Raw genomic sequence first — 15,245 nt, 5'->3', positions numbered from 1 at the left:
GACTTTCGTCTCTGTCTGGGACTTTCGGCCGCCGAACCTACCTGAGTTTCGTCTCTGTCCAGGACTTTCGGCCGCCGAAGGTACCGCCGAAAGTGCCCTGTTCAGCCACTTCATGCATATCTCTATGTGATATTTTCAGGATGTTTTAGGGGGTTTTTGGGGAATATATTAGAGTTATGTTTATGTATGTTTGGTCCCTCATTGGAGTCCACCTGTGTAGGTTCGGACCCGAGGAACCAAGGACCCCAGCAGTGAGCCAGCTGCTACAGAGTTTGTCAGGGTCAGCCAGAGGTGAGTGGAACTAACTTAACTTTTTTTTTATTAAGAAATGAAATGCTTTTATCATGCTTCATGCATCATGATCATATTATAGGTTGTTTGCATTAGAATTCACGACTATGCCGCATTGTATTGTTGTGATAGATGATAGTGGATGGACATTAGGATGATTCATTAGCCTTCTATATACGAAGTCCTGTGGTGCCCATAATAGGGCCGGGCAATACGAAGACCTGTGGTGCCCATAATAGGGCCGGGCAATACGAAGACCTGTGGTGACCATAATAGGGCCGGGCAATAACTCCGAGTACGAAGTCCTGTGGTGCCCATAATAGGGCCGGGCAATACGAAGTCCTGTGGTGCCCATAATAGGGCCGGGCATGGAGTTGAGGGATTTTTGAATCAGTCCATCCGTGGTGTGATTTGATTGTGCAGTGACGCATTTCATGATAGCATGTTTAAATATTCTTTTTTTTACAGTTCTACTCACTGGGCATCTAGCTCACCCCTCTCCCCTAACCCCCAGGTTTGCAGGTACGGGATAGATAGAGAAGGCAAGACGAGAAAAAGTCATATGTATGTAATAGTTAGTTTGTGGACATGACAATTGTATTATGATGAAATGTAAGAATATTCAGGATGTTATGTAATGAGGTTATTGAGGATAGAGTTGTGCTTGACCATAATATATTGTTAATCCCTTTTGTATATGCATGATCTTATGTTATGATGTTTATGTAGACTAACTCAACACAGGTTGTTTTGCCTTTAAGGCTTGATGAGATCCCACAGAGGGACTATGTTATGAATATGTTCAGAGTATGCACAGGTTGAGTTAGTTGATGACAGTATGTATGAGGAAAAGTTTTAATTTTTATGCATGTTGTTGATCATGTATGGGATTATACAGGTTTACAGGTTTTATGTCAGGCTTGCTACGGGTCCCGGCGGCCTTAAGTCGACCCGGATCCTAGCGCCGGTAGCGGTCCGAATTTCCGGGGCGTTACAGGCTATTCCGCAGTCCAAGGCAATTCCAAGTTGGCCAAAGAATGTTATGGAAACTCAGTAAAAAGTCTTGAGAAAGCAACAATGTCCATTGATTTGCTAGAAAAACAAGAATCTTACATAAAGTCAGAGCCAACAGACCCGGTAGAGGAGGTCCAGTTAGGTAAGGAACAAAAGGTACAGTTCAGTACCGCGTTAACCAGTATGCCAAGAGTAGGGGAGATCACAAAGGTTAGAGAATGCTCGGAAGCTCATCAGGGCTAGTCAGGGCAAGAAAATACTCGGAAGAATGCCAAGAGTGAAAAATGCCCAGAGGCTCGACAAGGCTGAAAAAGGCCAAGAGGCTCGTAAGGGCTAGAAGATGTACAGATGATCCCTAAGGTTAGAGAGAGTCCAAAAACTCGTCAAAGTATTAATATATCACTTGGATCAATTTCTGGCAAATAAGATCTTGGACTTGACTAGTCGGTAAGACAAGTAAGAAGAAAGCAAGGATATCGTGCGCTCAGCCCGGACAAACAAGCTACATGATCCACATCATGAAGACAATTGTTACCTTTAAATCTAAAGAATTAAAAACCAACGAGACACCTTTGATGCTATATAAAACTCCCCCAAAGTAGGCATTGAGTTATCACCATAATACAGGACCATGTGACAAGGATCTGATAAACCTATACGTGATCCCACTCATAGAAGAGAAGACCCGAAGGCTTCAAGTGAGCTTTAGAATAAGTCGGCCTCAGGTCAGACAGACTCGCCCTCTCAACTTCAGGGCGAGTCTCCATAAGGAAGTTATCTCAAATAACTACAATCCAATAGATTCTCTTTATACCTGCAATTACGGGATTTCCAACTAATTAGCCGATGGAGATTCCTTACCAACGAGCCGACCATATAGTCGCCAGATTATCAGAGAATACTATATTTATCTTCATCTTTTTATAATATAAAAGAGGAACGATCATAGAGGCAAATGTACGTTATTTTCTCACACCACTACTCTTGAGTTCTAAAGATTATACTCTCTCTTCTCTTTAACTTACTGACTTGAGCATTGGAGTGGCTGTTATAGGCGTCAATCACCTTATATTCTCTATTTTGCAGGTGTACCAATCACAACATAACTCCATTGCACTAATCACAGCACGTTTCCATTTCGACCATATCATCAATTTATTTTCAGCAATGTCGGCAATATTATATTGAAAACAATGTAACATAAAAATACTAAAGATATAGTCTCTGTTTGTTTGATCAAAAAATATATCACTGGAAATATTTTCCTAATTTTATGATGTTTGGCTCAATTAAAAAAATTGATTAACAAGAAAATACTTTTCTAGTTAAAGATAAAATGTAGTTATTTTTAATTGAAGTGATTTCCTTTTTTAAAATAGAAAATTATTTTCTAGATTTTAAGAATGTTATTAACATTATTATATAAATCTATTAATATTTTTAAATTTTTTAAAATTATCATGAAATAATGTAAAATAAATTATTTTTTTAAAAAATATTTTATATAAATTATTTTTTATAATTTAATAATATAAAATTTAATACTTTCTCCATTCCATAATTTTTATATATTTTTTCTTTTTTAATTATTTTAAAATTATTATTATTATTTATATTATAATAATATATAAATTGACTATTATAGTACTATTTAATTTTATTATATTTTTAAAAAATAATCTCTTATTAAATATTTTTTAAGTGAATATTTAAACTATCTTTTTATATTTAATAAAAATCAAAATTTTTAAAATGGATATATTTGAAAAATTAATAAAAAATTATATTTTTTTAATGTATGTAAAAAAAAGGAAAATGTAAAAAATTATGAAAAAGAGAATTTTCTCAAGTACAATATTACGTGCGAATAGTGGAATCATAAAAAATACCCACAATTTTCGTAAAAATAGAGTAAGGCGGTTGTAGAAGTCGAAGTAGCCAACGAGCAAGAGCGCTAGCCAATCAATGGGCCAACGGGCCCATTCTGCAAAGGAAGCAGTTTTGTTGCGACAAGGTGGGCAGCCAATGGCGCTAGCCAAGAGCAATGCTCGTGCAAGGCAAGAGAGCTGGTAGGCCCTTGGTGGAAGTGAGGTTTAGCAAAGGGGCCAATCTCACAGAAGCAGGCAGTAACGAGGTTTGGCTGGGGTGTGGCAATCTAATTGAGTGCTGAATAAGGCTGAGCCAGATGAAGTTCAGTTGGTTGGCAGCAGTCCTAGAGGTGCTGGGCGCAAGGAAAGTAGGTGCGAGGCCCATTGGGGACAAAGTTGGTTGTTAGGCTTGGAAATTGGATAGAGATTGCTAAACGCCCGGAAGGAGCTGATTGGGCTGATTTTAGGCAAAGCTGAGCACAATCTAGTGTTGTTTAAGGCAGTAGGGGCAACAACCAAGTAAGCTTCCCTTACTAGGCATCTTGTCCAGAATTTTCTTTTATCAATATTTATTATTTGGAGAAGCTTTTCCAATAAGCTTTTTTTTTTAAATAAAAAATAAAATGTTACATTTAAAAGAATAAGCAAGTACATACAAAATACTCATGCTAATAACTTCATATAAAAAATACATAAAGCATATCGTGAGTTAGAAAAATTTTTAATTCTTTAAATGAGTTAGAAATCCATCCTTATAATAAAATATTTTATTTTGCTAAAATAGCAATACAATATGCACCATAATTAACTGTACGATAAACAAAAGTAATAGAAAAAGTTAAATTAATTGTGAATAACTCTTTAATTTTCAGAATGACAATATCTGATTCCCAAAAGATTAAAACTTAATCTTGAATACCTAGATCTAACTATTGCAAATCAACTTTAAAAGAATAAAAGAGCCTACTACCTACTAGATGGATCGGTAAGACATAAATGAAAATCTTCTAACGAGTTCAATTCTCCTCCCCTCTCTCAAATATCTATGGACCAAAAAAAAAACAAGAGAAATATTATTGATAAACTACAAACTGAGCTATTGCTCTTAAATCAACACATTTAGCCGCTAGAAAGGATGAGTAAGAAAAAAGACAACAACCCCTCCATTATAAACAATATGACTCCAACTACAAGCTAAAAAATTAAAACTAACTTAGAGAAGAATGAAAATAAAAAGAAGTTTTTTTGATTTTTTTCGATCAAAACTAAATGCAACCAAAATAATTGAAATTTTTAAAATTAAAAATAAAATCGAAATGAATAAAAAATTAAACTGAATTTTTAAATTAATTCAATTCGATCTATTTTTTCAATTTAAAGCGAATACTGCTCATTTTAATTATAAATTTATTGGACTTACCTTTAACAGTTGAACTTTCACTTGTAGATTTTTCAAATTCAATCTTTTCAAATAAAATAATTCATTAATTCATTTAATATATTAGTTTTAATTTCACAATTTCAAGAATAAAAAAAATCAATTATATGGTCAAAAAGCTTAATAATAGCTCAATTTATTAAAAAAAATTCGATCATTTTCAACAGACTTTAGTTCCACCTTTTAAATAAAATAATTCATTAATATATTAATTTTAATTTCACAATTTCAAGAATAAAAAGATAAATTATAGGGTCAAAATACTATTAACATGAGATCAGTATTATTAACATTTATGTTGTTGAGATAGAGCAAAATCTAATAAATAAGGAATCAAAATATTTTTTTTTATTTAAAAAATAAATCCAGAGATTTTCTTTTATTTTTATCAGTTATAGCCTACTTGTAACAGCCCGGAAACCGAACTGCCACCGGCACTAGGATCCAGATCGACTTAAGGTCGCCGGGACCCGTAGTAAGCCTGCTATCCTGTCTGTATACCTGTGAAATCCCATACATGATCATACATTTGTTGTAAAAACATAAAACTTTTCTTCATTCCAAGGCTTAACCTGTGCATGCACTCTCTCTGTTCTCTACTAATCCCTACTAGAGCTCCTCATGGCTCTAGGCGGATCAAACTCATAATGTTAAGCCTGGTTTTGCTCATAAACATACAACAATAAAGAAACATACATAAACTGATCATGTGACTCCACAAAGGGATGACAACTCTTATAGTCAAGCACCATTCTATACACTATACATAAACCTTATCTCTTTACATTTACATGTCCACACTAGCTATTACAAGACTCTGTACTCTTCCTGTACCCTGCTGAGTTCTCTCTGACCTCTGAACCTGCACAACTGGAGTTAGGGGAGAGGGATGAGCTACGATAGCCCAGTGAGTAGAATAGGCAAATAACAGGTGATAAAACATGCTCTCATGGAATGCAACACAGAATCACATCACCTCGGCCGGACGGATCAAAACTCCCTCTATCTCATCTGGGGTACCGGAGTACCATGTGCCTGGTCCCCGTAGGGCTGTTCCAGGTCTTTGTGCCTGGTCCTCGTAAGGCTGTTCCAGGTCTTTCCTCTGAGGGCTAATGAATCCTCACGAAGTCCGTGCCGTCTCACATAAGCAATGTACAAGGAGCAATGCCAAGTACAAGGATAAATGCAATGCATCATCTTTGTGTACACTAATGCACTCACCCTAGAGCATATTCATGATGCATGAAGCATGATAAAATATTCAGTTGTCAGATTAAAACATTAAGTTAAGTTCCACTCACCTGGTTATCTCTGAACTGACTCTGCAGGTTCTGACACTGGACTCACTGCTGACCTCCCTGATTCCTCTGGTCCGTTCCTACACAGGTGGACTCACATGAGGGACTAAACTCACTCAAGAACATCTCTACGAAACTCCCCAAAACCCCTCTCAACAATCTTAAAACCATCACACAAAACATGCAAAGGAAAGCTGGACAGGGCACTTTCGGCGGCAGGTTCGGCGGCCGAAACCCCACTCCAGAGACGAAACTCATGCATGTTCGGCGGCACCTTCGGCGGCCGAAGGTCTCGTCCAGAGACGAAACTCACACACTTTCGGCGGCCGAACTCCCTCTTTCGGCGGCCGAAAGTCCCTTTCTAAACCGAAAGCCTAGCTTTCGGGGGCAACCTTTGGCAGCCGAACTGCCTCCACAAAGGGTTCGGCGACCGAACCTGGTTTTGCCCGAAGGACAGAACCCTGCTCTGTTTCATGCAAACTTTGCCCAAAAACCTACAAACATGCATCTCAACTACTCCCAACTAGCAGATACACATATATATGCACAAAGGGGTCTACAACTACCCTAAAACCCCAAACAAACATAGCACATAACACTAGAACAGGCTGGAACACCACAAATCACCAAAAACCTCACCTAAACCTAAACATGCAAACTACCCATACAAACTTCATAAAACCTTTCAAAACCATCAAAGAAGCTCAGGATCATCACTTACCTCTTACACAACTTGAGGATGAAGGATCCTAACGTGGAGATATGAAGAAAAGCTCTTCCAAAGCTCCAAGCTTCAAAACTTGCTTCTTTTGCTCAAAACCTTAGGGGTCTACAACTACCCTAAAACCCCAAACAAACATAGCACATAACACTAGAACAGGCTGGAACACCACAAATCACCAAAAACCTCACCTAAACCTAAACATGCAAACTACCCATACAAACTTCATAAAACCTTTCAAAACCATCAAAGAAGCTCAGGATCATCACTTACCTCTTACACAACTTGAGGATGAAGGATCCTAACGTGGAGATATGAAGAAAAGCTCTTCCAAAGCTCCAAGCTTCAAAACTTGCTTCTTTTGCTCAAAACCTTCATAAGTCACCAAAACTCTTAAAACTCTTGAAAAATTTGATGAAAATCATGGAAAATATGAAAGTCAACGTAGGAGAGGCTGAAACTCACCTCTGGCTGCAAGTGGAGGAGAAATAACCTCCTTCCACCGACCCTTGGCCCTTTTATAGGTGGCTGGCCAGACCACCTTCGGCAGCCGAACGTGAAGCCGCAACCATGCAATGTTCGGCGGCCGAAATGGACCTTCGGCGGCCGAACCTCTGCATTTCTCCCTTGTTGCTTTTCTTTCAAAACTCAAGTCTTTGGAACATGAAAACAAGTGAAAATACCTTGAAAAACATATGCATTACCCCTCTCGAGGGTTCCGACACCCAAGATTCCACCGGACTACAGGAATGTCGATGCCGGACTCGAGCCGGGTATTACATTACTATAGGCACGCCAAATGAAATTCTTAACTTTTGGGATTAGCTGAAGTGGCAGATCTTCTTCCATAACTGCTACCAATCGTTCATTGCTACAAGAGACTCATCCTATGTTAGTGCTTTGTAAGCACTTTTTACATAATAGAAACCATTAGTAGATAGCCTCCAATATAGAGAATCTGGCTTTGAAATACTGGGCAGCGGTAATAATAAAATAAGATTTTTATCTCTATCACTGAAAGCCTGTGAAAGCACTTTCCTATTCTATGTGCCATTTTGAATAAGATCACTAACATAATGGACTCCAACAGAAGTTTCAAAATATGATGTAATGAAAGGGTTCTCTCTATCAGGCAGCCAAGGCTCAAGCCAAATGGGCACCATCGAATCACTACCAATGCGCCATAAAATTCTTTGACGAAGGAGACCCTGCGATGCACGAATACTAGTCCAAACAAAACTAGGGTTTGTACCTTTTGGGGCATCTAAGAAGAAGACAATAGGATAGTAATGTGCTTTTAATAATGAGGCCACCAAGGAGTGAGGATTCAAAATCAAATTCCAACCAACACGACCTAGCATTGCCAAGTTGAACTCCCTAAGCTTTTTAAAGCTAAGATCCCCACCAATTTTAGGCCTAGCTAAACCAAGACATCCAATGCATGCCTTTGTCATAATTTTTCCCTTTACCCCACCAAAACCGTGCCATAAGCTTCTACACATCATCACAAACAGCTTTAGGTAATAAAAATAAACTCATAACATAATTTGGGAGGGCTTGTAAAACCATTTTCAACAAAATCTCTTTCTCTGCTTGAGATAAAAACCTGTGACTCCAAGAATTAAGCCGTTTCCAAACTTTATCCTTCAAAAAATGAAAAACCTCTGCCTTATTTCTACCAACATTCATGGGCAATCCCAAGTAATTCCCAATGCCATCTCCTTCAACAATATGCAATAACTCATAGATGGCCACTCGTCTAGAGGCAGGCACATTAGCACTATAGCAAATAATAGATTTATTAAAGTTTATAACCTGCCCAGACATTCTTGCATAGAAATCAAGCACCTCTTGAACAATCTGAGCCTCACTAATCTCGACTTTGAAAAAAAGCAAGTTGTCATCTGCAAGGAAAAGGTGAGTGATCTGAGGTACATCAGTAGCAATGATACAACTGTGAAGAGCATTGGTAGCCACTTGTGCTCTAATCATATAAGACAGGCCCTCAACACATAGAATGAATAGGTATGGTGACGGTGGGTCTCCCTGTCGAACTCCACGCTGCGGTGCTATAGGACCCAATAGTTGTCCTTGATGGAGAACCTGGTAAGACATTGTACTAACACAGAACATCACCAAATCAATAAATTTAGCATCAAACCCCAACGACTGAAGCATGAACCGAATAAAGGGCCACTCCAAGCGATCATACGCTTTCCTAATATCTATTTTCAAAGCCACATAGCCATCCTTTCCCCGACGACGACTTCTCATATAATTCAACACCTCATAAGCTACAATAGAATTATCAAAGATGCTTTAGCCCGCAACAAAAGCACTCTGTGAGGGGGAGATTAGATTCAGGAAAACAGTCTTTTACTCTATTAGTGATCATCTTTGACATAATTTTGTAAAGAACCTGACACAAAGTAATCGGCCGTAAGTCTCCCATAGTTGCCGGCGTCTTCTTCTTGGGGATCAAAACAATGGCTATGCTATTAAGATCTTGCGAAAAGCAGCTAGAAGCTAAGCAGTCAATACAAAATCGAGCTATGTCTGGTCCCATAATGCCCTAATATTTTTGATAAAAACCCGGGTTGAAGCCATCTAACCCAGGTGATTTATCTGACTGCATACTGAAAATGGCCTGCTGAATCTCCTCCGATGTATAAGGGGCAAGCAAAGAGTGATTGTCCTCCTCCATAACACCAATTGGTATTAAACTGGACAACTCCATAGAATCATGTACCTGTGAAGTAAACAAAGTCTCAAAATAATTCACAATTAAGTTTGACAGACCTGGGTCTCCCTCATGCCGAATACCTTTATTCTGCAGCTTTACAAACTGATTTTTCCTTTGACGAGCAGTGGCCTTCATATGAAAGAATCTAGTGTTCTGATCACCACCCCGTAGCCGTTGTCCATTAGCTCTCTGCTTCCAATAAGTCTCTCTCTGTTGGAGGAGGAAAAATAATTTTTAGTACGCCTCATGAAGAAGATCATGACCTGCTGTATCTCTCCAGTTGCGGAGATTCTGAATCTGTGTTTTACAGACCTGCAAACCTTGTGCATAGATTCGCTTTAAATTTCTTTTCCAATTATCAAGTCTATTCCGACAAACATCTAGACGGCTTTGCACAGGTCGAAGGGCTTTCGATTTCCAGCATGAATCAACAATGGAACGACACTCTTCTTCTTCTGTCCATTGATTTTCAAATCGAAACAAGTGAACACGGTCTCTAGGCACATAGGTTTGAATTTGCAAGAAGATGGAAAGATGATCAGAAGAGGAATAAGATATGGTCTCTGCTCTAGATAAATTAAATTGTTGTCTCCATGATTCAGAAGCAAAAAACTGATCAATCTTCTCTTCCACCATCGCACCTTCACCACGCCCATTGTTCCACATAAACTCAAAGTCATACAACGTGATTTCATGCAAACCAGTATCATTCAAGACAGACAAAAACCCATTAATCAGATTGCTCGAGTAAGGAGGGCCTCCACGTTTTTCAGATTGTGATAAAATACAATTAAAATCTCCACAAACCAGCCAAGGGAGAGAAGACATAAACTATAAATTTCGAAGCAATGTCCAAAATTCCTCACAATAATATTTGTCGGGTGGCCATAGAAGCCAATAACACAAAGCAAATCCAATCCTAACACGATAACGTCTGTCAGGATGGCCAGCTTATTAGTGTGACGTAAATTATTCAAAGTTAATATTTGATTTTTTAATATAATGCAAGTTAATATTTATTTTACTTGATATAATAAAAATAAGCTCTTATATATTTTTTTACAATTTTATTAAAATGCATATACAAAAATTATTATGAGATTAGAACAAAATTTTTATTTTAAAATTTAAATTTAAATAAAACTTTATAATAACTATAATCATCATTTTATTATAATAACAGGTCAAGTAAAACATAAAAAAGTAAATGGAAAAAGGTGTTTTTTTTATTTATAAAGGTAAATGATTTGACCAAAATATTAAACGAGTAAAATATAAGATACAAAGTTGACATGAGCATATGAATTATTTGTTAAAAAAACATCACTTATGAACTTTCTGCAAAGAGAGTGAGCAGCTTGATTACCATCTCTTTTAACAAATTAAAAAAAAAATCTTTAATCTGATAAGTCAAGCCCAATATTATCAGCAATAATATCTTGAATCAATAGGGGGCAAAGGGTGACCAAGGCAAGCATTAATGACAATTAATGAGACCTCTTATATATTTTAGACTAAAACTTCTCATTCTCTTTAATCTGATATTTAAATTAATGAAAAAAATTAAATAAAAATAAAATACACGAGTGGAAAGTTATGTTTGTTTACAGGAAAAAAAAAGTAATTTAACATAATATTTTATTTCCTCTAGATATTTTTAAACAAGAGAAAATAAAATTATTTTCGCTTCTCTTTTTATATATTTTTTCATTTTTCTTCATTGAAATAAAAGAATAAAAAATAGAGAAATGATTTCTCTTTTATTTTGTTTCCTATTATTGAAGTTTGCCAACCATAAAATGTGATTGACCAACTAAATAATTTCCCTATAACACTTCTATTTATTATGTTAGTTATTTAATTTACCAAAAATTTCTACTCAACTTAAACATAAATTGATAAATATAAGTTTTACTCTCTTTTAAAAAATATTTCTTCTCCTTTAATTAAGAAAATGTTTATCCAAATTCTACTCGAGTGTCTGGTTGCTGGGGGTGCTTACTGAACACAGGATGGAAGAAGAAGGTATAAAATGTCGTTTTGTTGGATGCAGCTGCTTCTCGCTTCTTCCAACGCAAAACAGAAACCTCACCTCTTGAACCTTCTGGAAAATCGTCCTCCCCTTCATTTTCTTCTTTATTTATAGATTTTCCCTTCATACTTTAATTATTGTTCAGGCGCGTGTTTTGCAAACGCCAAAAGCTTGTCATAAACTTCCGAAAAAGCAAAGAGAAAAAAGACCAGAAATAACCGTTGTGGGGTTCTTGGGTTGGATGCCAGGCTGACGCTTCCCCCTCTGTCTTACCTTGGATGATTACAATCACATGCTGTATCTTTTCTTTTCTTCCCAAAATACCCTTCTCTTATCCATTAAACCTTCCCTGCTCTCTTTCTTCTTTATAAGCACTGTCACCTAATCTCTTCACCCATCAATCACTCGCTTACAACACCACCTTCAAGCTCACAAAACACAGCTTTTGCTTTTGGGTTTGAGAGAGAGAGACAGAGAGAGAGAGACAGAGAGAGGATGGCTAAGGACGTCACCGAAGAAACGCAGCCTACCCATGGCAAGGATTATGTTGATCCACCACCAGCTCCTCTCATTGACATGGCTGAGATCAAGCTATGGTCTTTCTACCGTGCTCTTATAGCTGAGTTTATAGCCACTCTTCTTTTCCTATACATTACCGTAGCTACTGTGATTGGCTACAAGAAGCAAACTGACCCTTGTGGTGGAGTTGGCCTTCTGGGTATTGCATGGGCCTTTGGTGGCATGATATTCATCCTTGTTTACTGCACTGCTGGTATTTCTGGTAAGAACCATTTTCTCTACACCTTAACGACCTTCTAAGTAATTAATTCATGCAAGAGTAGTATCGTTCCATGAGAATGGAGTTTGGTTATTTTTCTTACTGCTTTTAACGAAACGTATGGAAATTAGGGTTTTTATGCTCGTGTATACTCAAGTACTTTGGTTTGAAGGAGGTTTTTTAATGGGTTTTGTTTTTTTTTTTTTGGGGGGGTGCAGGTGGTCATATTAACCCAGCAGTCACCTTTGGACTGTTCTTGGCGAGGAAGGTGTCACTGATCAGGGCTGTGGCTTACATGGTGGCTCAGTGCTTAGGTGCGATTTGTGGCGTCGGATTGGTGAAGGCATTTATGAAGCATTCGTATAATGGGCTTGGAGGTGGTGCTAACTCTGTGGCACCTGGCTACAGCAAGGGCACCGCTTTGGGTGCTGAGATCATCGGCACTTTTGTACTTGTCTACACTGTTTTCTCTGCCACTGACCCTAAGAGGAGTGCACGTGACTCTCACGTCCCTGTATGTCTTCTTGCTTTTAATCTGCTTGTTTTCTTCTTAGCAAAACTAGTTTTTGGGTATGCTCTTATGAAAATTTGGTTGAATGAACTGGGTTCAGGTGTTGGCTCCACTTCCAATTGGTTTTGCTGTGTTCATGGTCCACTTGGCAACGATCCCCATCACTGGAACTGGTATTAATCCTGCTAGGAGCTTTGGAGCTGCTGTTATCTACAACAATGACAAAGTCTGGGATGACCATGTAAGCCCCCAATTAAATCTAAACAAGAAGTTAAAAGTTTTTCATATTTTGATTTTTTTTTTTTTTATAAGTCTGGTGTTCGTTAATTAACCATATGATAACTATTACAGTGGATTTTCTGGGTTGGACCTTTCATTGGAGCACTTGCAGCAGCTGCATATCATCAATACATATTGAGAGCTGCAGCCATCAAGGCTTTGGGATCTTTCCGCAGCAACCCCACCAACTGATGAAGGAGAAATCCCCGCCAACAAGAAAAAGAATGGAAAAAAGAAAAAGCTTGTCTATCTCTGCACTTCCTTCTTCTATCTCCAATTGTTTGTTTGTGTGTATTATGATGAGGATTATGATGATAACTCTTCTTTTTCCACTTCAATTTTTAATCTTTCTTTGTTAGTCTCTGCCTGTGTATCATTGTTAATGAGTAGTGCTCTTTTCCTTTCTTTCCTTTTTCGCACAAATATTACTCTGCGCTGAAGTGTAAAGATCTCTTCTTTTTTGTTTTTTAAGCTAAAGCAAATTAATGGCAAACAAAAAAAAACCCTTTAATTAATTAAGTTCAATCGATACTAATAAAATCTCTACATTTATGATAGTGAGTTCTAAATAAGACTAATTGGGGAGTCTCTTCGTCGCCGGAATAACTCCACACAGGTATAATAAATTAGGTTAATAACAGTAAAATGGTGAAATTTTTATCCAATAAGTTGAAGGCACGTGTGCACGAAGAGCATCTGCAAGTCTAACCAAAGAGGCAAAGATGCTTTCTCTCTAGGTAAATGCCACCTTTCTTTTCACGTCTATGGAAAGGACAAAAGTCTCATTGAAATGCTGGCAAATTACCTACTTTTGGACTAAAGTCCAACTAATACGACTTGACACGACCAAAAGTAGAAAACGAAAGCAAATGGTTTTTATTTATTTATTTGTTTATTAAAGCAATTGAGGAGCTGGATTGCCACGTGTCATGTGATTGTAGGGTTGCATGAAAAAGCATCACATGGGTTGTGGGTCCAATCCCTCACCAGACGAACAGTTACCTTACCCTACAGAAAAGTTGAAATTGAAATTAACCCACAAATTTTTTTGGGAATTTTCAAAGAGAAGGCCGAGAGGAATCGAGCATCATCAGAGTGGAACGTGTCAGTGTTCGAAGGAGTGGTCCAGAAGATGCTGGACCACCACTGTGTCTCTGTACATTAGTGCTCCAGTCCAAATGAGCCACTTGTACGACGATAATTGGGGGAGAAAATAATAGTATTATAACTATTAATTATTATTAATTTTATATAATATTATAATCGAATGAAATAATTTTATTATTAATTTAAAATTTTTTTATTGTATTACCATTATTAATAAATTAATTTTTATATTTAAAAAAATTTATTAAATAAATTACTGACTAATCTCTAAATTTTACTACTTTTAACATTTTCATCCCTTTTGAAAGATATGTTATCTGTCTTTTGCAAGGATACTTTGCTACTTCCGTTAAGTATTAATTAATTTAAAAGGACGATTCTTTAATGGAATTAAATTTAAAAAGGTTTTAATAATTTCTTAAAAATACATAGATTAATTTATTAATAAAAAAAACTTCAGTTATGTTTTTATTTTTTTTATAAAAAAAAATGATAAAACTAAAATGAATATAGATATACCAAATGGGGCCCTAGAGATTGGGAATCTCTATTAGTTGAATCAACCAGAATGATAGTATGTGGAGTTTGATTTGAGCTATTCAAGTCAACCAGAATCTAATGTGCTACAATTTAGTAAAAGATTACACTGACAACTTATCTGCAGATTTGCAAAGGACAATGGAGAAGAAAATGAAGTTTTTATAATCCTTGTTTGGCACACCTCTTGAAAATGCAAAACATCTTATAATAAGCAAACCAAGCAGTTCCTCAAGATTAGTCATCCTTAATCTCCAACTTAAAGTGGAGTTATTGTACATCAACTCTAAACTGTATTTTATTTTTAATTGATAATCAAGCTGAATTAAATTAAATTAAATTAATAAATTCAGTTATTTGATCTATTCAATTTAGTTGAATTTTTAATTTTTATAAATGTTAATTTTTAATTCAATTCGATCAAATAACCTAAATCTATTGATATTTTAGGAATACTCTATTTATTGAAGGATAAATTAAAAAAGAAAATATTTGATAAATTATTAAAATCATAAAATATTATTTATTTAAAAATAAAAAACCTTCTAAAAATGATAAATAAGAAAATAAAACTCAAATTAGCTAATCGAGAATTCTAAAAGATTAAAGAACTTCGAAAGTTAAAATT

At 36.4% G+C, this 15,245-nt stretch overlaps 2 protein-coding genes across 2 annotated transcripts; one reads left to right on the top strand and one right to left on the bottom strand.

Moving 5' to 3' along the window:
- Nucleotides 1-7,673: 7,673 nt before the first annotated feature.
- On the bottom strand, nt 7,674-11,532 carry LOC110612607. The gene is made up of 7 exons (XM_021753385.1): nt 11,347-11,532; nt 9,686-10,204; nt 9,473-9,583; nt 9,243-9,379; nt 9,050-9,120; nt 8,237-8,924; nt 7,674-8,124 (listed from the first exon to the last, which is right to left on the bottom strand). Exons 1-7 carry the CDS (start codon nt 11,530-11,532, stop codon nt 7,674-7,676), a joined length of 2,163 nt encoding a protein of 720 aa, XP_021609077.1.
- A 229-nt stretch (nt 11,533-11,761) lies between these two features.
- On the top strand, nt 11,762-13,378 carry LOC110612504 (probable aquaporin PIP2-8). The gene is made up of 4 exons (XM_021753267.2): nt 11,762-12,186; nt 12,402-12,697; nt 12,795-12,935; nt 13,046-13,378. Exons 1-4 carry the CDS (start codon nt 11,901-11,903, stop codon nt 13,163-13,165), a joined length of 843 nt encoding a protein of 280 aa, XP_021608959.1. The 5' UTR covers nt 11,762-11,900; the 3' UTR covers nt 13,166-13,378.
- The last annotated feature ends 1,867 nt before the right edge of the window (nt 13,379-15,245 follow it).

Source organism: Manihot esculenta, chromosome 4 (assembly GCF_001659605.2).
Source record: "Manihot esculenta cultivar AM560-2 chromosome 4, M.esculenta_v8, whole genome shotgun sequence".
Classification (NCBI taxonomy): Eukaryota; Viridiplantae; Streptophyta; class Magnoliopsida; order Malpighiales; family Euphorbiaceae; genus Manihot; species Manihot esculenta.
The sequence above is the reverse complement of the archived record's forward strand: the minus strand, read 5'-3'. Positions and strand labels throughout refer to the sequence as shown.